Source organism: Cheilinus undulatus, linkage group 24 (genome assembly GCF_018320785.1).
Source record: "Cheilinus undulatus linkage group 24, ASM1832078v1, whole genome shotgun sequence".
NCBI lineage: Eukaryota > Metazoa > Chordata > Actinopteri > Labriformes > Labridae > Cheilinus > Cheilinus undulatus.
The window spans coordinates 4,914,012-4,937,880 of record NC_054888.1 but is presented as its reverse complement, the minus strand read 5'-3'; the positions used below and the strand labels follow the sequence as shown (position 1 = coordinate 4,937,880).

Genomic DNA, 23,869 nt, shown 5'->3' with positions numbered 1-23,869 from the left:
TCCAAAACCGGTATAAATCTCTGTTAATGCATTGGTAAAAGTATAAAATAAAATGCTTTACTTTCCAACAGTCAGCCCAGGGAAGGATCCGACCTGTGGCACCTCACCCACACATTGTACTCCACTCTCTCTCCCTTATTTCCTGCTCTTTCTGCTTTCATACCCTTTCCAAATAAGGGCTGAAAATGCTTGAAAAATACATCTTAAAATAATAAAAATAATGAATATAACATCTTTTTTGCATCCCAAAAATACATCAGATTTTGAAAAGGGTATCAGCATCCATAAATGTTACCCATCCCTGCCTGTTTAGACCAAACATGAACAAAGACGGACCCCGGAATCACTGGAAACCCCTTTTATAAACTCCCCGTACTCTGACACACAGAGAGAGGATGGTTTGGACAGCGTGTGCGTGGATGAGTGTGTGTGATGGTGTGTGTTGGAGTGTTTTCAGCTCTGTAAATGGCAGCAAATGTAGAAACAGTAAGTGGTTGAACGGCTCTTCTCATGTGTTTTACTCTCCCTCTCTCTATGCAGGACGGAGAAGAATCAGAAAACGAGCGAAACGGAGAGGGAGAAAGAAAAAGGTAACACACACTCACTGAAACACGATGTCTTTAACCCAACCTGGCTTCAATCTGGAGGAAATGTTGATGTTAAAAAATCGATACGGCACAATCCTTCTAGAAACAGTCAAAGAGGCAGAGCTGGGGCAGGTTTTATGCATTCCACTTCCAGAAATTCTGATCCGATTTGCTTCCTGAATGCGAATACCCCAGAACGTGGAATTCCAACAGGGAAACTTAAAGGAACTTAAGTTTTCCAAGTCACAACTCATTGCAGCTAGAACCTTTCACTTTTGGTGTGATTGTCTACTATCTGAGGTAAATGGAACACAATACTGATCCTCCTGACAAACAGCTGCAACATGCTAGCTTGTAGGTATGTTGGCCATGCCTCTAGTGGACGCTACAAGAACTGCATCTTTGTGTACTTCTGGACTGGCTTCATGTTTTCAATCACAAAGGTTAGTGGGAAATGCAGTGGGGTGACACCTGTACATAAGGCAGTGGTTCTCAACGAAAGACACTGAGAGGGAGTCGCCAGATGCCGTAGATAAACTAAGTATATTTTTTTAAATGATTTCAATTTTTTCAGTAGCTAGTGTTCTGAGTAACAGTTCCCTCATTCTGGAGCTGAAAAGTGTGTCAGACTGTTATTGGGTTCAAATGTTGAAGGTATTTATTTGTGCCACTTTTTAACCGCTTTTCCCTCCTAATTTTGTCACCATTATTTGCCACTTTTCATCAACTTTTCATTGTTTGGACCTGTTTTTGCCTCTTTTTACTCACTCCACTTTACACTAGTTTGGCCAAATTTTAACCCATTTTCATCACTTTTTCACACCAGTTTTTACCATTTTAAACATTTTTACCACCGCTATTTTCTCCCTGTTTTTGCCACATCTAGACCAATTCCTGCCTCTCTGCCCATTGTTGCCACTGTTGACCTATGATTGCCACTTTTACCCATATTCACTACATGGGCATGAAAAATACACTATATTACCAAAATATTTGCTCACCTGCCTTGACTCGCATATGAACTTCCCATCCCATTCTTAATCCATAGGGTTTAATATGATGTCGGTCCACCCTTTGCAGCTATAACAGCTTCAACTCTTCTGGGAAGGCTTTCCACAAGGTTTAGGAGTGTGTTTATGGGAATTTTTCACCATTCTTCCAGAAGCGCATTTGTGAGGTCACACACTGATGTTGGATGAGAAGGCCTGGTTCTCAGTCTCCGCTCTAATTCATCCCAAAGGTGTTGTATGGGGTTGAGGTCAGGACTCTGTGCAGGCCAGTCAAGTTCATCCACACCAAACTCTCTCGTCTATGTCTTTATGGACCTTGCTTTGTGCACTGGTGCACAGTCATGTTGGAACAGGAAGGGGCCATCCCCAAACTGTTCCCACTAAGTTGGGAGCATGGAATTGTCCAAAATCTCTTGGTATGCTGAAGCATTCAGAGTTCCTTTCACTGGAACTAAGGGGCCAAGCCCAGCTCCTGAAAAACAAGCCCACACCATAATTCCCCCTCCACCAAACTTCACACTCAGCACAATGCAGTCAGACAAGTACCACTCTCCTGGCAAGTGCCAACCCAGACTCATCCATCAGATTGCCAGAGAACACGTCTCCACTGCTCTAGAGTCCAGTGGCGGCGTGCTTTACACCACTGCATCTGACACTTTGCACTGCACTTGGTGATGTATGGCTTGGATGCAGCCACTTGGCCATGGAAACCCATTCCATGAAGCTCTCTATGAACTGTTCTTGAGCTAATATGAGGGCCACATAAGGTTTGGAGGTCTGTAGCGATTGACTCTCCAGAAAGTCGGCATGTTGACCTCTGCACACTATGGCGCCTTAGCATCCGCTGACCCCTGCTCCATCATTCTACGTGGCCTACCACTTGGTGGCTGAGTTGCTGTCGTTCCCAATTGCTTCCACTTTGTTATAATACCACTGACAGTTGACTGTGGAATATTTAGGAGTGAGGAAATTTCACCACTGGACTTGTTGCACAGGTGGCATCCTATCACAGGACCACATTGGAACTCACTGAGCTCCTGAGAGCGACTCATTCTTTCACAAATATTTGTAATATAGTTTAGTTCACTCTTTGTTATTACTATTAGTTGAAACCACTTTTCCCCACTTTAAACCCATTTCTACCACCTTTTAGTCCCCTGTCACCACAGTTTTTGATTTTTTTTTGCTACCTTGATCTAGTTTTCACCACTTTTAACACATTTCTGCTACTTCTAAAAATCCCATTTTACCACCATCTCCACCCATTTTTGACATTTTTAACCCATTTTAGCAATTTTAACCAATTGTAAAGAAAAAGGAGGCACATTGTTTAAGAAGGCTACATATTACTGCACAAATGAATTAAAAAAAGATATTTGTTGCTTTGATAAGAGTGGTTATTATTCAGGTAAAATATAAAATATGGTTATCACTGCTTTACTTTACAGTGGACCATGGTTTTCCTGACCTCTATGGGCCCCCAGGTTGGCTGGAAAGCTCTACCCTTTATCCCCCCTTATTGACAGACTGTCTGCACATGACTGTCCCTGAATGTGCATGGCTGTGTTCAGTCACCTTCAGGGACAGTGGGGGTCCCGGGTCTCGGCACCTTTATTTCTGGGGGTTGCAGACTGGAAAGGTTGAGGACCACTCATCAGTGGTGGGGTTAGCAGCACAAAACCTGAATGAGATACAGCAACAGAAAAGCAGCTTGTGGCAGCAGTTATACCTGCTTATGTCGCAGGCTTTGGTGTTTCCATGGCAATGATAAATGTGGTGACAAAACTGTAACAGTTCTAAATCTTAGGGAAGAAGTATCTGAGGTGTGCGGAGTTAGGCAGCCTGTCTTGACTCATGCTTTGTCACTGTTGTGATTGCGTGCCCCCTGACTTTTAAATGTGATACCTTCCTGAACTTTAAATGCTGTCCTAGCTGTATAAAGCCCTTTTTCTGTCCCTCAGAAAGCGAACGTCTTCACTATGCTGCTAGCAGAACTGATCCCTGTACTGTAGCTGACAGCTGTGTTTGTGTGTGGGGAAACAAAGACAGGTGCGACAGCTTCTGCATCTCCAGACAGATTGTTTTTCTTCCTTGACACATATTTTTTCAACCTCGGTCTCCTTGCGGCTCACTTTGCATGCTGGGAGTTTTTTCTTCTGTCAGCTACGCAGCGGTTTTTCTTCTCTTCAGGGACTCTCGTGTTTTCGCTTCATGATCTGGTTCAGTTGTGTCTCTGTCTCTTGGCGGGGAGTTTGCCAGCAGTGTTTTCTCCCTTTTTTTTTTTTTTTTTTGTTTGATTCAGTTTTCAGTTTTTGGAGCTGAACACAACCCAGTTCTGTGTCAGTGATTAAAGTTGATATGGAAATCAGATTTTGATTCTGCAGCAACAGCAGCTAACTAAGAGAGGTGCTGAGAGACGCTGCCTCAGAGGATAACAGCTTTATTAACTCTCTCTGTTTACAACACAGCAGAAAGTCCCTTCTTTAAGTTAAACACTGGCAGCTCAGTCATTTATTCCAGAAATGTTTGTCTGATCTTTACAGCTAATTACAGGCTTTATCAAACTCCACTGTCGTGACTCATCAGTCTAGATTCTGTGAATTTAAATCAAATGTTCATTTGTTAGGATGCCCATTTGCTCTTATTCCTGGGGTCCACATTTAAAGAGCACACCAATAAAGATGGGAAATCTTTCATTTAGTCAGATCTGAGTCCTTCTATATATATTTTAACACTTAAAAACAATACATAAGCCTAGCAGTCATTTTAAAAGGCTGGCCTTGGAAGGCTTTTCAGCTTTGGTGAGCTAATTAACTTTTATTTTGGCGATCACACAGATTTCAATAGTTTTAATTAACAGGACTTACTACACAGTTTGGGGTGCTGATCTGAGCAGGTGAAGAGTGAAGTGACAGTCATTAAAACAGTAGAAGCCAATCAGTGACTTGTTTCTGATGCCTGTCCAGAAATCATATTCAAATATCCACTGATTCCTACATTCTTTCCAACAACATCCAAAATGTGGTATTTCTGAAAAATAACTTTAAAAACAAGAGTAAAATGATACACCTGTTTATTTATAACAGACAAAAGAGCTCATAACCAGGACAACCTACAGTTCATTCTATCTTAACTCCACCCACAGACAAATGTTTTTATAGTATGTATTTATATTTTATAGTATTCTAATAATCAATTAGAAAAGTTTGTAAGCAAAACTCTTCCTCATTTTAAGTTCCTTTATCGTCCTTATTTTTTTGTACTTACATATTTTGCTAACGAAACCCAAATTAGAATTCACTAATGACCATAGTTTAGGCTTCTACAAGGAGGACGCCTCTTTCTGCATCTCTCATTCATCTCCCTCCATCTCTCTCTTTGAGCATCACTGTCTTCTCTTTCTCTGCAAATTATTTCAGCATTTTTTTTTTTGCATTTCTCTCTAATGTCCTTCTGCATCTCTCTTGTTTTCTGCATCTTCCTCTTCTCCCTCGCTGCATCTTTCTTATTTTTTCTGCATATTCCCATCCTGTCTTAGGCCTTGTCCTCACGGAGACGAAAACGTTATATTTCCATTTTGTTTTGAAAAAGTTTTCCTTAAAATCAGGATTGTTTCAGGAAATGTCCGCGTAAGCAGACAAGCATGTAACGCTTCCATGGAAATGCACCAAAAGAGAGAAGATCACAGAAAACTGCCACAAACTGTCTCCTAGTTGCCCTTGTGGTTGTTCTCTGCAGTGGAGCTAAGAACATCTGGTGTCTGCTGTTCTTGGTGGTGGTAAAGGAGCATCAGCTTTGGCTGTAAAAGCCATAATAAGCTCAGTAGCTTCTGCAGCACAAACACAACCCCGTAATCCGCCATTGTTGTTTTGGTTTGACTTGTACATGCAGCATAAGAGAGCTGCGCGATGTGTGACGTAATCGCTTCAAGAAAGATGCAGTTGGCTGTCTAACGGAGACAAAACGGTAAGCGTTTACTGATTTGTTCACTCTGGGATCCAGTTTCAAAAAGTAAAGTTTATGGCCTCCCGAAACGCTGCTGAATTCAACTCCATGTGGACGGGGCTACTCTCTGCACCTCCATCTTCTCCCTTCCTGTATCTCCATCTTTCTCTTTCTGTATCCCTCTCTTCTCTTTTACGTCTTTATTTTTTCTTTTTCTTTATTTTCCTTCTTTAGACTTTGCTCTTCATGTCCTTGAAATTTTCATTTTCAGCAGGTCACAGAAGTGTGGCTGAAAAAAATATGCGGCAAAAATTCACTGATGTGCTTTTATTTTGAAGGTCTTGTTGTCTTGTTGGTCTCTTTGTTTGGTGGCAGCTTTATCCCATCTCAAGTCCAAACTACCCCATTCACATAAAAAACTTATATTATTGAAAAATAAGAAATGTGGTGACCTTATGAATAAGTAAATGATAAAGAGCTAACTAAGTCAGCTAAATGTGCTAGTGTGTATTATCTGACACTATTTCTTCATATTGTTGTCCCATCCCTGTTAGTAGAAGGCATTTGAGACAACATTTATGAAGTGAAGTCCCCAGACTGAAGCTTAGTATGTTGCTAACAGCATACTAACGGTCGGGTCAGTGTGAACTATCTTGGGGTGGAAGAAGTGTGTTTTAATTTCAGAGTCCAGACACTCAAAGTGAACGTGGCTTGACTTGAGATCATGTAGACAGTTGCAGTGATTTCTCCTTTAATTTACATAATTATTTTGGAAAAGGAGCGGCTCCAGTTGAGGAAACATTTGAATTCGATCAGTCGTTCCGTCTGTCAAACATGAGGAAAGCACCGCTGCGTTTGCTAAAGCACGCACGCACACGGACGGACGGCTCCCGTAAGGGTCAGACAGGTTGACCGCATCAAACCAAGGAGTTCAGCGGAGCAAGTGACGTGTCGGTGTGTTGAGAGGGAGATGTGAGCTCAGTTTAGTCTGGGAGATAAAAAGGAGGAGGCAGGTCTTTGGGTAAACCCGTTTAGTTTCATTAATACGTCCTCCTCACATCTCTCCTCCTCCTCTCCGCTATCACTACTGTCCCCTATCTTTGTGCAGCCGTCTGTACACACATCCATGAGTTCATCCAGGCCTTTCTTGTCAATGCAACATCTAAAGAATGCTGTAAGGGATTTTCTTCATTCTTTGCACAGAAGTCCACTATGGCTCAGGGTTAAACTAATTAGATTTTGGAGGTGATAGGTCAATGCCAAAAACCCCCGTATCCTTCTTCTTGACCCCCCCCCCACTGTCTTTCTCTGTCCTGCAGGCTCAGACCCAGGCTGTAGCTGTAGTTATCTTTTCCTTTCCACTTGTCTCCTTCTTACAGCTTCTAGTTTCTCACCTGTCCTTGATCCTTCCTCTGCAGTCCACTTATTCTTGCCTCCTCTTCTCCCTACTTTAACCTTGTAAAGCCAATAGGTCGTCTAGATTCCATGTCTGTCATCAGGCAGATTCACGATGTGAGGCTTCAAGCTGATTCTCGTTCCAGGTCAGAGAATGGCCGGACCAATCAGAGTAATTTCAGGAGAAAGAGGCTGCAGTAGCTGCAGTCAAGCTGCACTATTAATCGAACTTTAATCGCAGTCGTGTTTTGACCTACAAATAAACACAATTGTTGGTGATTATTTACGTTTTGAGTCCTTGGTCCGCCCATAGATTTGACTCTATCCTTCTCATTCTTTCCTTCCTGTCTCCTTCTTCCTGCTTCCATTCCATCCTCTCGGATCCTTCTCCCCTTCCTTTTCTTGTCTCCTCTTCTTTCCATGTTTCCTCTCCTTTTCTCCTCTCTTGTCTCTCTAATTCCCCCACTGCTCTGACTTCATTTAATTCCTTCATTCAGCGTGTGTTGTCGTCGTCTGTGTGTTGTTTTTGATTTGTCTTGAAGCCACAAAAGCTTTTAGAGGTTTTTGAAGTCTGCTCCCTTTTCTCTCCCCCGACTCACCCTCTCTCTCTCTCCCTCTAACACACACACAAGCCAGCATAACTGGATTAGGACTTTGGAGAGAGATAGTGAGGCAGAGCGAGTATTGAGGTCAGCCTAATAAACATTCATCTCATGTCGGCGTAGCTTTATTCCTACTGTACTCACACATATTAACCTGTGACATGTGAACATGCTGCGTGTTTGATGACCGTGTATGTTATTAGGATGATGTCTTTATTGTCCTTGTCTGGTTCACTGGCTGGCTCTCTATTGTTTGTGTTCTTTCATGGCTGCTCCTCACTCATATCTCTGCTGTAGGAAACATGAACATAGATTTCTGGTTAGGCGTAACTGATTAAGATCATCCTGCTCTGTTTTTGAATGCTAACAGCTGTTGGAAGAAAAGAATTATATAACTCTGAAGCATCACTGTATATTTCTATAAATGTATCTCTCTTTTATCTGTTGGTTCATTCACTGATACAAACAAGACTCTTTTTATCTTTACATCTTATTTTTTCAATCTGTACTGCCAAATACCTGAATCTTGCCTTTAATTATCTATTTATGTTTTAAATTAACCATTACCATTGCACTAAGCAACATTTAGCAAAAAAACTTCCTTTAAACAGGCAGAAACCTGGAGCAGAACCAGACTAATGTAGAACAGGAAAAAACCTGGAGCACAACCAGACTAATGTAGAACAGGAAAAAACCTGGAGCACAACCAGACTAATGTAGAACAGGCAGACACCTGGAGCAGACCCAGACTAATGTGGAACAGGAAAAAACCTGGAGCAGAACCAGACTAATGTGGAACAGGAAAAAACCTGGAGCAGAACCAGACTAATGTAGAACAGGCAGAAACCTGGAACAGAACCAGACTAATGTGGAACAGGAAAAAACCTGGAGCAGAACCAGACTAATGTGGAACAGGAAAAAACCTGGAGCAGAACCAGACTAATGTAGAACAGGCAGAAACCTGGAGCAGAACCAGACTAATGTGGAACAGGCAGACACCTGGAACAGAACCAGACTAATGTGGAACAGGCAGACACCTGGAACAGAACCAGACTTATGTAGAACAGGCAGAAACCTGGAGCAGAACCAGACTCATGTAGAAAAGGCAGAAACCTGGAACAGAACCAGACTAATGTGGAACAGGAAAAAACCTGGAGCAGAACCAGACTAATGTGGAACAGGAAAAAACATGGAGCAGAACCAGACTAATGTGGAACAGGCAGACACCTGGAGCAGAACCAGACTAATGTGGAACAGGAAAAAACCTGGAGCAGAACCAGACTCATGTAGAACAGGCAGACACCTGGAGCAGGACCAGACTAATGTGGAACAGGAAAAAACCTGGAGCAGAACCAGACTCATGTAGAACAGGCAGAAACCTGGAGCAGAACCAGACTAATGTGGAACAGGCAGACACCTGGAACAGAACCAGACTAATGTGGAACAGGCAGACACCTGGAACAGAACCAGACTTATGTAGAACAGGCAGAAACCTGGAGCAGAACCAGACTAATGTAGAAAAGGCAGAAACCTGGAACAGAACCAGACTAATGTGGAACAGGAAAAAACCTGGAGCAGAACCAGACTAATGTGGAACAGGAAAAAACATCGAGCAGAACCAGACTAATGTGGAACAGGCAGAAACCTGGAGCAGAACCAGACTAATGTGGAACAGGCAGACACCTGGAGCAGAACCAGACTAATGTTGAACAGGAAAAAACCTGGAGCAGAACCAGACTAATGTGACACAGGAAAAAACCTGGAGCAGAACCAGACTAATTTGGAACAGGAAAAAACCTGGAACAGAACCAGACTAATATAGAACAGGCAGAAACCTGGAACAGAACCAGACTAATGTGGAACAGGAAAAAACATGGAGCAGAACCAGACTAATGTGGAACAGGAAAAAACCTGGAGCAGAACCAGACTAATGTAGAACAGGCAGAAACCTGAAGCAGAACCAGACTAATGTAGAAAAGGCAGACACCTGGAGCAGAACCAGACTAATGTAGAAAAGGCAGACACCTGGAGCAGAACCAGACTAATGTGGAACAGGCAGACACCTGGAGCAGAACCAGACTAATGTGGAACAGGAAAAAACCTGGAGCAGAACCAGACTCATGTAGAACAGGCAGACACCTGGAGCAGGACCAGACTAATGTGGAACAGGAAAAAACCTGGAGCAGAACCAGACTCATGTAGAACAGGCAGACAACTGGAGCAGGACCAGACTCATGTAGAACAGGCAGACACCTGGAGCAGAACCAGACTAATGTGGAAAAGGCAGACACCTGGAGCAGAACCAGACTAATGTAGAACAGACAGAAGGCTGGAGCAGAACCAGACTACTGTGGAACAGGCAGACACCTAGAGCAGAACCAGACTAATGTGGAATAGGCAGAAACCTGGAGCAGAACCAGACTAATGTAGAACAGACAGAAGGCTGGAGCAGAACCAGACTACTGTGGAACAGGAAAAAACCTGGAACAGAACCAGACTAATGTAGAACAGGCAGAAACCTGGAACAGAACCAGACTAATGTGGAACAGGAAAAAACCTGGAGCAGAACCAGACTAATGTGGAACAGGAAAAAACCTGGAGCAGAACCAGACTAATGTGGAACAGGCAGAAACCTGGAGCAGGACCAGACTAATGTAGAAAAGGCAGACACCTGGAGCAGAACCAGACTCATGTAGAACAGGCAGACAACTGGAGCAGGACCAGACTCATGTAGAACAGGCAGACACCTGGAGCAGAACCAGACTAATGTAGAACAGGCAGAAACCTGGAGCAGAACCAGACTCATGTAGAAAAGGCAGACACCTGGAGCAGGACCAGACTAATGTGGAACAGGCAGACAACTGGAGCAGAACCAGACTAATGTAGAAAAGGCAGACACCTGGAGCAGAACCAGACTAATGTGGAACAGGCAGACACCTGGAGCAGAACCAGACTAATGTGGAACAGGTAGACACCTGGAGCAGAACCAGACTAATGTGGAACAGGCAGACACCTGGAGCAGGACCAGACTAATGTGGAATAGGCAGACACCTGGAGCAGAACCAGACTCATGTAGAACAGGCAGAAGGCTGGAGCAGAACCAGGCAAATGTGGTTCTTGAACAGAACCAAACTCACGTGGAACAGGTAGAACCCAGGAGTAGAATCTGACACGTTAACCAGGCAGACACCTGGAGCAGAACCAGAATCATGTTGATCAGGCAGAAACCTGCTGTGAAAGTCATGTTTTCTGATCTCTCTGTGTCTGTCGACACATCTGTTTCATTTATTATTCCTCTTAACTTTTCAGACTTTTTATCAGTCCAGGTTAGGGTTTTTCTTTAACTCTTTATTTACTGTTAAATACCTTTTGTTTTCCGGCGTTTCATTCCCCTGCAGCAGCTTTTATTTTCTGACTGGAGTCAAACACATACATTGGTAAATGTGGTTAACTTACATAAACATGACACAGCGCTGTTACAAGCACACACACTTCCTCACAAACTTGAGTGTTTGGTCCTAACTTTATTTTCGTCTGTTGTGTGAGTGATGTTGGATTAGCAAAGTTTATTAATCCAGTGAGTCACAGCTTCCACTCCAACTTTCTTCTCCAAACAGTGGAGTTGATTTTTCTTCTTAAACACACATTGCAGCAAAAATACTTCTCCATAGCATCAATTTAAATATGTGATGATATGACTCATGAGCTGCAGAGGCGTTAGACTGTAAAACAACTTTTTAAACAGCTTGAACAAACATAGAAGTAGTCTTCATTGTTGATTTATGTCTTTACATTGTGAGCAAATGTTATACCTTTGAAACAGCTTGGTTCTAACATTCTTTATCTCTCTCTCTCTCACCAGAGCTGCTGATTGAGTGTGTGAAGAACAAAGACTTGAAGAAGGCGAGTGACATTTTAATTCACCACTTTATCACCGTTTATACAGTCATTAATCACAGATATGGCTTGTCCAAAAGTTGGAGTATAAAGACGGGATAGTCATCAAGGGTATTCAATCAAAATGTTCCACAATGGTCTCCTTTTTTTAGTAACTTTTCTTTCACCAACAGCTGCAGGAGCTGCACCTGAAGGGTGCTGACCTCACCTGTCTGGATTTGTCAGGGTGCAGTTTACTTCATCACGCCGTCAGCGCAGGAAGCAAGGAAATTGTCCGCTACATCCTCGACAACGGTGAGTGCAGCCATTAAGGATAGAAGATAAAGGAAGTGGAAAAGTTCTCCCACCAGCCAAAGCTTACAAGTTCTTTAGATCTTCAAGTATCTGGATTAGTAACATCTCCAAATCTAGGAACACTTAAAAATCTGAAGGCCTGGGCAATAATGCCTAAAAATCTAATCCCCAATTATCTTAAAAAGAAAAAAAAAAAAAAAAAACGGTTTACAAAGACAAACAAAAATTTACCTCTTAGGTGTGAGTAGCTGTAATTTGGTCTCAAAAAATGCACTAAACTGTTGTTTAAGCCGAATCACTGCAACGCTGAGCTAAAAACAAACTGAGAAGATCATCAGATACGCTGTACAAAGCGAACACCGTCTTTATTAATACAGACATTAAACTAAGAGAGGAAAACACAGGTTTGACCTGTTTACTGAATTACAGATTAAATAAAGCAGGGGCTCAGGTGGCCGAGTGGTTAAGACGTGCCCCATGTACGCGGACAGCCCAGGCTCGAATCCGGCCTGAGGCCCTTCACCGCATGCCTCTCCCCCACTCTCATCCCCGTTTCCGACTCCATCCACTATCCTCCTCTTTCTAATAAAGGCACAAAATTGCCCAAAATAAACCCTTAAAAAAATAAAATAAATAAAGCAGCACGAGTGAATGACATTCAGTTACCTGGCTGCTTTTCCTGCTAGAGCAAAACTAACTGCTGACAGGGCACAGAATACGCTATTTTTCGCTACGCTAGTGCCTGTGCCAGTTATGCCTCAAATGGGATCTACAACTGGATGCACCCATTTAGAAACTGGTAATGACGGCGAGGCAGAATGCCATTCTGTGGCAGAAACTTAACCACTAATACTGGTCTACTGCCCACCACTAGATTTCAGTACTATTGGGTGTTTTTTAGTATGTTTGTCGAATGTAGCGGTCTTGTCAATTGCGTAGTGAGACACACTTCAGCTTCTCAGCTGCATATCTTTGATTGAGATGTTGACTCAAGTCAGGGTTGCCCAGTCTGGGTGACAAATCTAGCCCAATGGCCCATAAAAACTAGCCCAAAACCAAGCCCAATGCTGAAATTCAGCATAAGCCAGTAAAATCTCTGCCACATCACATATACTGTTTGTTGAAGTGCGCATCAGATCTGTGGTTGTGTGCCATGTTCTGTTTTCCTGCTTCTCTGCTGGTTGATTTAGTTTTATTTGAGGGTAAATAAAGTTGTTTATTCTGCTTTGCATATTAAATACTAACACACAAGACATCAAAAACAGGTCGACTCAGCTCGTGGATAAAAAATCTACCTGCAGCAGTACGTAAAAAGTAGCCCAATTCTGCAGAAAAACGCAGACCTGGCAACCCTCACACAAGTATGCCGTGCTGCTTCCTTTAGTTGCCACAGCTTTAGAACAAATATTGCAGCGTGTTGTGGTTTGTTTACGGTCCAAAGCTGCAAACCGGAACCAGTTCCAATCAGCTGACTAAAATAAACAGTACTTATAGGACAAAACTCAGGATTTGCACAGGTAGCCTTGCTTTTGTGTTTGTGACTCTGTGGTAAGGGAGATGGAGGATGTGAACTACGGGTGCCCAAGTGGGAAAGAAATATATATATAAATATAATCGAGGTAATGTATATCCAATGTTGACCAAACAAAAACTTTACCTGGCTGTTACGTTAGTAAATCAACACCTCACGATATCTATTTTTGGAAATCAGCGCCGTCCGTGATCAATGAGGTGCGTGCTGAGTGCGCTCGCTCTCCCATTCTCTCTCTCTCTGTCTCTCCTGAGCAGCACAGAAACTCTAATCATGTGTGGCCTGTATATCCACCTGTTATTCTACAACCTCTCTTGTCAAAAGTCAGCTCATACTATCATTTAGTTTGTACATTTATGGTAAAACTCCGTAAAGCTCCTGTGCTGGTTCTGATTGACGTCAAAGAACTTCCTCGCATTGATCAGCTGTTTTAAAATCAGATCGTGGGTGAAAACAAATAAAGAAAACATAGGAATATTTTAAGGTGATATAATAAAATAAAGCCTACTGATAATAACACAGAAACATAGTGAGAAAGATACAGAAGCAAAACAGATGACCTACTGTGTGAGGGAAGGGGAGGGGGCAGGGGTGTGTTTGAGGGGGGATGAGGGGGGCAAGATCACTGGTTTATGCTAGTTTAATTCTGAGGGAAAAACCCCAATAAAACAGAGCTAAAAAATGTGGTATTAATGTAATGATGAAAATAACTCTTGAAAAAGTCAGGCATGAGAAACATTGGCTTTATTATTGCAACAAGGAATATGATCATTGAAAGCTCAAAAATGTGAGAAAAATGGTCAAAAGCAGGAAAAACATGGCAAAAAATGAGTGTAAAAGTGACTAAAATGGGCAAAACTGTGAGAAGATGGTCAAAAAGCAGCAAAAATATGGCAAGATATATAAATATATATATATATTGGGGGGGGGGGGGGGATTCTGGGCCTCACTAATTTCGAAACCCTGGCTACAGCCCCCCTGATATTTTTTTGCAACTCAACTACTGCATATTGTCAAACATTCACACACCAATGTTGTGTTGATCTTCACAGTAAGACTTTTCTTATTTAATCATGATCTTTTGAAATGTTGTTGGATAAGAGAAAAACACCCAGCAGCTCTGGAGATAATTATTTACCTAGACAGTAATTAAACTCAGGGACATCATACCATTGTGTCCTTTGGTCTTCAAATTTTCTCTTTAATGAAGAGACATTTTGTTTTTCTTTGACTCTGAAAAACTTCTGATCATTGCAGCCAAGAGAAAAGTAAGAAGCATGAACTTTTGTTTGCAGTCTATGACAGAGCCATCTAACGCCTCTTTATCTTACCACAGCTCCAAGTGACCTGCTGGACATCACAGAGAAACAACAGTGAGTACAATCAGGGTTCATTTTTACCTTCATGTTTTTAGAAAAATCAAAGGTGGAATTCACACATCAGTGGACAGGTGCTGGATCCAAAAACAAACTGAAGGCAAGGACAAAAGACCCGCACAATAATTTACAGTGGTAAACTAGAGATCTGTGACTGCATCTCCAGCTCTGGTGTTGCTCCTCGTGTGATATCTACTGTATGTGCTGGGCATTAAACATCCAAAGGCTGTTCTACATCAGACACCAAACAGAGCAGCAGGGGTCCGACCATCAATGGTGCTTGACTCCCTAGGGACAAAGCTCTAATCTCACCCTCCTCTCTCTTTCTTGCCATGTTGACCAGGGGGGAGACGGTCCTTCATCGAGCAGCATCTCTGTGTCAAAGAACCATCTGTCATTATCTGGTGGAGGCGGGAGCCTCGCTCATGAAAACTGACCTGCAGGTATGACGTTAATCCACACAGTCCGGACACGAGGAGAACAGAGTAAACATTTTAATACAGTATTTCTAAATACATTTCAGATCAAACAGACAGCCTGGGTTTGTTAAATTTTTACTGAGGATTGCAGAATCACTCCAGTTCAACATAATCAACAGTTTAGTACCACGCACTTTAAGTTAAACACTTAATTTAATGATCAATCCTATGAAAACATTGAGAAAACTATTTCATAAGAAGCACACAGATAAGGAGTCAATACTTTTACAGATTTGTATCTTGGCACATTGCCAGTGTTTTTGTGCAATTTAGACGGCATTCAGGAGTTTCCCCACTATCTTTGGTAATTAAAGGTAATAACTGAGCTAGGATTGGGAGCCTCAGATTTCTGTTCTTGTTACAGCAGTATTAAAATGGGTAAAGTTATGATGAGAGTGATTTCAAATGATTATAATATCTGGTTTAGAGATGCATAGAGTTATCAATATCGGCTGATATTAGCTAAAAGAGTGAGTGATCTCTTCCACCAATATTTACAACAGATATATCAGCTGTAAATTTTTGCCTATATTGACTGTAGATATAAGCAGTATTGTATGAAATGTTTGTGGTGTTCTAACTTCATTTACTCAAATTACTGTGTGAAATGGTCTGCAGAGTTGGAATCCACCAGTGGTGGTTCAACTCTGTAAAGAGTCATATGATCTAAGCCCCGCCCACTGCAATTACAAAACTAGGGGGATGTGTGGGCAAATCCTCCCATCATGCCCCTGGGCAGAGTAGAGTGAGTTTTAGAAATGTTTAGTTGTGTCTGGATGAAAACATTCAAACTCAACTCTCCCTGCTGGGTTCTTTTGGTCACACTTGAGCCGGATTTTTGTTGTTTTTGATGTGAGACACATTTGCACCATGAGTGAAGTTATTTACCAAGTTAAAAGTTCTGGCGTGTGACTTTAGGTGTTTAAAGGAACAGTGCATATTCTTCATCTGTATGCATTGACTCTCTTACTTACTTACTTGGGCCGCCCATAGGCGAGCCTGTTGTCAGTCACTCCAGTCATCTCTGTTCTCCATACATGCTGCGAGCTCTTCTTTAGATGTGACACCAGCATCAGTTTTCAGCAGATCGATAGAGGTTTTGATCAGTTTTCCCTTCTTTCTGTGCCCATGTGAGGGTTCCCATAGGATGACCCTGTTTGTTGGGATTTTTGGATGGCAGTGAGCTGCGACTCCCATTCTTCTAGTAGCAATTTTGTTGCTGATTGGTGGAAGGTCTTTGCACAGCACTGTATTTGGAATGTGATCCTGCCATTTGATGTTAAACACTGTTCTCAGCATACGCGTATAGGTACCATCCAGTGATTTATCCATTTGCTTTGTTAACGTCCAACTTTCAGAACCGTACAATAAAACCGTCTCCACTGTGGCTGAGAAAAAGCCTAATTTAACTTTAGTGACAGATTTGATTTCCATATGTTAGACATTTTGTTAAGCACTTTCCAGGCAAGGGCTCTTCTTATTTTGATGTCTTGATCCGTTGACTGAACCCATGATCCTAGATATTTGAAATCCTTTACTTCCTCCAGAGGTTTTCCTTTGAGAGTTTTGAGGGGAGCGTGAGGTGTCTGTATGTTAAAAGTTATGTACTGAGTTTTCTTTCCGTTAAGACGAAGACCCACTTTCTGGCACTCCCTTTCCACATTTAAAAGGAGCTGCTGAGCCTGTTGTATTGTGTTAGACAGTAAACAGATGTCATCTGCGAAGTCCAGATTTGTTAATGCCACAGCTGGGTGCTGAGGAGACCTTTTAGGTGTGATGGTGAATCCCAGGTCGGCTTCACAGTTGTTAATGGCTTTTCTCAGAGCGTAGTCCAACACTATGATCAAAAGGTAGGGGGCTAAAGTATCTCCTTGAAGTACACTGGCTCTTATGTCAAATTCCTCAGTGCATCCATCTGGCGATAATACTTTTGCTTTTGACTCTCTGCTCTGTTCTTACCAGAAGAGGCCCAAGAGCTACTGCAGCTCTAAAGTACTTTCAGATATTTAACACTAAAAATGTAGTGTGGACCAACAGGGCATTTCTAAAGTACTGCATTTAACATTATTTGAGTTGTATTTACACTGGCAGTACTGCTGTGTATTTGACTTTATTATAGAGGTGTGACTTCACCTGAAAAACCTGGTTGCAGATCTATTCACTTGTTGTTCTGACCAGTAAGAAAAGATCATATTTTACTCCTCAGTAGCTACTCAAGGCTAATTTCAAGACACATTTGTAAATTTTCATGCCTAATTGGCAGATTTTTTTAATTATGATGTACAATTAAAGCCTCTAATTTAGTGGTCATCAACTGGCGGCCTGGGACCACATCAGGCCCCCCACAACTTCCCATCCAGCCCTTAGAAGATGATTACATTCAGAAAACTTAAAAGGGATAGAATACAAATATTTTCAAGATATTTCTGGGCGTTTCATGCCTTTATAGATAGAGGAGGACTGTAGTTGGCATGGTAAACGTATACTTAACAGATCTTTATTAAAACTGTGGTTTTCCAGGCAGGGTGCATTTTCTTTTTCTGAGAATCTACACTTAAGATCTGTTTCTTCTATGTGTTTTTTTGGCCAATCAAGGCTTACCATATTAGTACCAAACCCAGTAAAGGACATCATGAAGGGTCCAGAAATATGTAGTTTAATATTTCAATCGTCCCCCTGTGGCCAACTGCAGTATAGGTGATAGGGGCTGATATCAAATGACTGAAAGTTCTGTTAAAGGACATAACATTTTTACAGTACTATGTTAATCAATGCCTGGTCTCCGGCGTCTGTTAATAAAATGTGCTCTTTGTGCAAATGGAGTTGATGACCCCTGCTCTAATATTTGCTTTTTATATCTTAAAATTTGATGTTAATCTTGACTTGTAAGGAGAATCAGGCCTAAATTAAGTTTTTGCAGTGTTTGGCTCAAGAAGTCCAAGGCTGAGCTGCTGCTAATGTTGGCTTAGCCTGTTGTGGGTGCTAAGATATCTGGACGTTATATTAGAAGTGCTCTAAAAGACCAAAATAAAGGTTTTACTCTGAATGCTAACTGACGTACAGTATGTTTAATTAATGACACTGGTTGATTTTAACTCATTTTTCAAACATTGTCTTTCTCAAATATGGTCATAAATTTTAATATTTTAAAGAAAGTTTTGTTTTGTTTCTGTTTTTCTCAATTTTTGTGTTTTTCTATGATTTAAAAATCCTACCAATTTAATAACACTTAAATCAAATTTCTAATCCGCCAATCACATGGAAGTGACCAATGCTTTTGATACTATGTATTTGAACTAAAGTTTGTTCTGTTTATTGATGCACTGATTGATGAACGAGCACCTGAACCTGTATCTTTGGAGGACAAATCTAAACTCTATGCATCAGTGTATCGGTCTACTGTATGTCCGTTTCTTACCATCAGTATGTCACTCTCCGGCGTGCGTCATTTGTCTCTCATTTCGCTCACTTTTCCGTGGAGGTTTGAAGCTTGTAGAGACACAGTCTCACTGGTTGGACTCAGCAGTGACCTAGATACAGAAAGAGAGAGAGAGAGAGAGAGAGCAGAAAGTGGATCAGACGACAATGATTTCTACATCTTCGGTAAAGTATCTTTATCTCTGTCAGACTGTCTGGATGTAAACTCAAGGTCTAAGCTCTCTGAATAAAGCTCTGCTCCTTCTCTCTTTTGTTCTCATTCAGTGTCTCCAAATCCCACTGACAGATTCACTCACCGAGACAGTTTACACGATAATCGCCAGAGTTCATTTTCAAAATAGTTCTGTGTTCAGTTAAAAAAGTTTTGATCTGGAGAAATAGCTGCTGTTTTCATTGTTTTCCATGTGCAAAGAAGTGCTGCAATTGCAATGCCACTGCTGCAGTAAAGATGCATCAGCAGAAATGAGGAATAATCTTGTAATCTGTTGTTTTTGTGTCTTATATTCAGGGCGACACTCCTAAAAATCGAGCTGAGAAGTCACATGACGCTGAGCTGGCGGCGTATCTGGAGAACAGACAGCACTACCAGATGATCCAGAGGGAGGACCAGGAGACCGCCGTCTGATACACGAGCGTCTAAAAACAACCGTCTGGACTTTTTAGGACGGAGAACCAGCCAAGGTCTTTGTCGCCGTCATGAGACTGACTGAAAAATGGTGTTCAGGGCGCTGTGATGGGAGGACTGGTCAGATCCCAGTTTACTGAGGGTTCTCAGAAAGAAGCTGTGCCAAACAGGAAGTTGAATCAAGATTACAGCGAACAGAGACACTAGTTTAGAGTTGGATCGTGTTCATCAAGTCATTCCTTCAACTTTGAAAAGCTCTGAAATGAAATGTGACAGAAATCAAGAAAACAAAAATGACTTTCGGAAACTCAGATTCTTGTTTCTGACTCTGGGAGTGAACTTCACATTTCTTCATGAGGATTTCATATCAAACGATTCCAGGAACTCCACTGTCCCGTCCAATAATCGTCAAAGTAATGAGATGGTTCTGTGGTTTGTCTTGTTTAGATTGAGAGAGATATTTATGTCATGGTCTGAACTCAGGAAAATGTCAAAAATAAAGAGCAGAGCCCAGCTGTAAAGCTGCCGGGTCATCGCAGGCTCTTCTTACTCCAAATCGAAGAATTAGGGTGTCCTGGTCAGTGGCCCTTAGATGGGGAAATAAAGACCATAGAGGAAAGATTACGTTGTATCTGCAAATACCTATTTTATCAGCCAAAAAGTTAGCGTCACTCTGCAATCCTTTCTCCCTCATCAGGGCGAGCAGAAGGTTTACTGTTAAATGAAATAAAAAGCTACTTTTATTGAAAAAAATCCTCATTTAAAGACAAAAAGTTACAAGTGGAAGCTGGCAGAGTGAAAGATCTGAATAAACCCACACTGGACAGTTTTTCTCCAACCCACCCACACAGTTTAGGTGCAAAAAAAGCCAAATTGCCACATTAACATGATATTTTTGCAGCTTTTTAGACTATTTTATACTCATTTGCTGAAGAGTGAATGAAAAAAAAAAGGTGGCATTAGTGCTAAGTGATCTTTACTAGCATAAGCTGACTCTATTTTATAATAAAGATTTCATTTATTCACCTTATGAAATGCTATAAAATGAAACATTTTCTTGTTACCAGGGGAAAAGAAAACTATTAAAGTAACTGGATATTGTAAATATTAACTTTAATTATTAACCAAAAGTAAAAGTGATGCTTTGTCCCTAAATCATCCTATGAAGAAGTGCTGGGCTGCTGAACAAGCTGCTGTTTTTGACACATTTGGAGTGAGAGCAGTCCGTTAAACAATCAGAAACTAAGGCGTAAAGCCCTTCTTCCTTCTTTTTTGATGTTGATATTATGAGCTGAATTCATTCACTGAGGAGAAAAAGAAGTCCAACGATAAAAGAACAAGTCTGAAGACAGTAGAAGGAGATAAATAGAGTGGTGCAGGAAGTGAGTTAGCATTTTAGCACCTCCGGTTCCCTCATCTGAAAGTCTATAGTTTTTTTGTTAAATACCTGAAATGAGTTCTATGGTGAACACAAGCTCAAGAACGTTTAACGTTTTTTCTACAACATAAAATACATGCCCCACCTTTGAAATGTGTCTTTTTGCATCTTAATAAAGGCGGTCGCTAAAGGACAGCTAACAAGGACTACAGCTTTTGTCAGGAAGACTTTATGTCATCATCCGAAGCACGGCAACTGAGCCTGCCGTTCAGTTTTATCTGCAGGTGATGACGTTAAATTCAGTTTGCTGTGTTATAGTTCAATATAGCATGATGTTAGCTTTTTACTATAGTCAGTTAGATTAACGAACCTGATATGATGCTTATATTATCACCTTATGAAGATTATCTTTATGAACAAAACGTCTAAGTTTCATTAACTTTTATTGGACACAGAGCTTATTTTCAGCAATAATCCAAAAACCCATTAAAAAATCCCATAGGCTTGATGTTGAGGGAACCCACGCGATGCAAACTTACGGGTTTCCCTTCAAAATTACGTCACGACTGCAACACTTTTTGCCGTCTAACTGCATTAGACAAAAGGTATTGGTTGTTTGCAGTCACATGATCCTGATGGCACACAGGTCAGATGGAGGCAGGAAGTGAAAAGTAGAGGCTAGGACCTGCAGGCTGCAGTTATAATTAGAAAAGTTGTGCATACGTCGGCTATGATCCTGACAGCTTAGAAAGAAGAGATCAATATTAGTCTTGCAGACCTCCTACTGCATGTCTAGTCAGATGAAAGGAGACAAGAGTTTATTTTTCCTTGCACAAGACGTGAAGTTGAGAGCCTGATCAAATTCTGCTTTTTTACTGAGACAGATCAATCAGGAAATCCTTGTGATTTTAGCCTAGAATTATTATGTTATCACGCATCTGGATTTAGAAAAGACAATTCTGTGAACTGGGCCTATCTAACCACTGTTATGTTGTAAATGTATGACTTTCTAAATTCTCAAAATTTAAGAGTTTATAAGTCAAAATTTACAGTTTTTAAATTAAAGAACTTCTCGTTTTTATTTCAAATGTTGAGTTATTCCCCCAAACATTAACAGATCCCCCTTTTTTTTCTTTTTAGAGTGACTTTATAGGGTTAGTGTGTCCAAAGATGGCTTTTTTCGCAAAGGCAGAGCTTTTTTTTGGAAATTATAAATGAACCTTATCCAGCTTCCTGACTGCTCAGAGCCCTGGGTGGGAAAAGCGCACTCAGCATTAGCTGTTTCTGTCACGGCGCTTAACGCCCTCTCAGTTTAAAACCATTCAACTTCTGGACAGTGCTGCGCTCGTCAGTGTCACTTCTCCCTCACCTTTCAATCAAAATCAAAAAGGGGTGGGGCTTCTGACAGTAGCCGAAGAGAAACCGATCTGATTAGTCTTTCTTCGTCGTTTTTCAAGGGTAGTTTTCAGGTGTGCAGCTGCTGCCTGTATAAAAACAGTGATATTACAAAAATATGAACCAAACAGAAATTTTTTCAGAATGTTACAGATTCTACCAAAGAAGGCAGGGTTCATATTTTTGTAACATAAGCGCTGGCGAGAAGCGCTCTGGAATTTAGATGTTGATTGATGCAAATGCAAATGCAAAAAAAAAAAGTCAGCAATGGACACACAGCCATAGTCTGAGGTAAAAAAGCCAGACTGGTACCAAATGCAAAGCAATTTAGGAGCCAAAAGACCAGCTCTTGTTCCAGAGCTAAGCCAAATGATCCAGATCTCTTAAAAGAGATAGTTGGACGTTGGCTATGGAAACGCAAGAAAGATCAGGGTTTATTGTGACAAACTGGACTGAACTAAACTGACCATATGTGAGCGTTGTCTGACTGCCCCTCCAGTTCATAGATGGATGGTCTGCCGCCTTGTTTCAGTCAGCTTCTTAAACTGTTTTGCCTAAATGTGTTACTACATTCAGGACTCAAAAGTATCCCAATGTCTTTTCCCAATGTGAGCAGATGTCACAGCTGTAAAGAGCACTAACTTTGGCATTTTGATAGCATGTCTCTATGTAGAAACCTCTTCCTGCCTCCCATCTTATCTGTCACGGTTTAGGATGTAAACTACAAACATGGCAACACTCGATGGGGTTGCAGCTCTGTTACAAAACTGGTGGTCTGAACACCATCAGTTCTGTTTTTTACATTTTTCTCATGGGTGGAACAGCCTAGTGTTATAGATAATTAACGACCATTTTAACTGACTTTGAGCAGACTGTCCCCGTAGATATCGTCATTACAGCAGCAGAGAGTATGATGGTGTGTTTCATTTATATCAGAGGTTGGATGTTTTTAACTGGCACTGACCTGCGTTTCGGACAGAAATTCGACTTCAGGGGGTGTTCATGATATCCTACTGATATTTCTGGATTTCCAGCTTCTGGCATCAAATAAAACAGCATATATCTCAGGATTTAGGATCTATCCTCTGGAGCTCATAATCTCCAGTTAATCCATGGAAATGAAACTATGAAGCCTTTTGGACCAAAAAACAGACAGCTTGAGTTTCAGTCATGAGAATTGTTAATATGACATCACGTTTGGACCAGAGTTTAGTAAAGACCAACAAATCTTTTGATAACAGCTCTGAAAAATCATTATTGCCATCCTGTTGTCCTGATACTTTCTTTATCCATGTTCAATATTTCAACCGTTCTGACAATGATGATCATCGGCATGTTGGAAAACAAAGTTTGATTTTCTGGTGCCTGTTTTTTAAAGGTTTGAGGGGAATCTGAAGAATCCAAAATGTTTCAATCATAAAATATCATTCTAGCAGTATTTAAATTAATCATTCACAGAAGGGTTTGAAGAAACTGTAATTATTTTGTTGTGTAAAAGATTTTAAAAATGACCAAATGTTAATGTGATTATTTTGTGAAAGTGGGGTTTTTATTTAGCATGGTTTTATTAAATTAGATCAAATTTACAGTGTGTGAATCTAAATTAAAAAAGTTACCTGTTTTATTGATATTTTGTTCAAGTTAAGGAAAATCAAGACATGTTTGATTCTATTTTGTTTTTTATCATTTATTTAAATGTACAAATGAATCATAAGAGCTCGACTTGGAACAGTGTGAGCCTGACAGTTTGAAATGTGCAGAGGGGAACATTTGTGGAGTCAAACATTAAAATAAAACGTCTCTTTTAGTCTCTGTCTTCATTTTTTAATCATTTTTGGTTTAATTAAATTTATGTCCCTGCTTTCTTGTTGGATTTATTTTAGAGTCTGGGGTATTTCTGTGTAAAACATGAACAAA

The 23,869-nt window shown here is 41.0% G+C and overlaps 1 protein-coding gene across 3 annotated transcripts in view; it reads left to right on the top strand.

The window, feature by feature from the left end:
- Positions 1-23,759, top strand: part of LOC121506237 (diacylglycerol kinase zeta-like) — a 182,278-nt gene extending 158,519 nt beyond the window's left edge. For all 3 annotated transcript variants that reach the window (XM_041781945.1, XM_041781944.1, XM_041781942.1), the window contains 6 exons: positions 541-590; positions 11,402-11,442; positions 11,610-11,730; positions 14,598-14,634; positions 14,981-15,080; positions 19,063-23,759. In XM_041781945.1, the coding sequence (XP_041637879.1) occupies positions 541-590; positions 11,402-11,442; positions 11,610-11,730; positions 14,598-14,634; positions 14,981-15,080; positions 19,063-19,179 (466 nt within the window). In that variant the 3' untranslated portion in view covers positions 19,180-23,759. The remainder of the gene's footprint in view (positions 1-540; positions 591-11,401; positions 11,443-11,609; positions 11,731-14,597; positions 14,635-14,980; positions 15,081-19,062) is intronic.
- Positions 23,760-23,869: the final 110 nt, after the last annotated feature.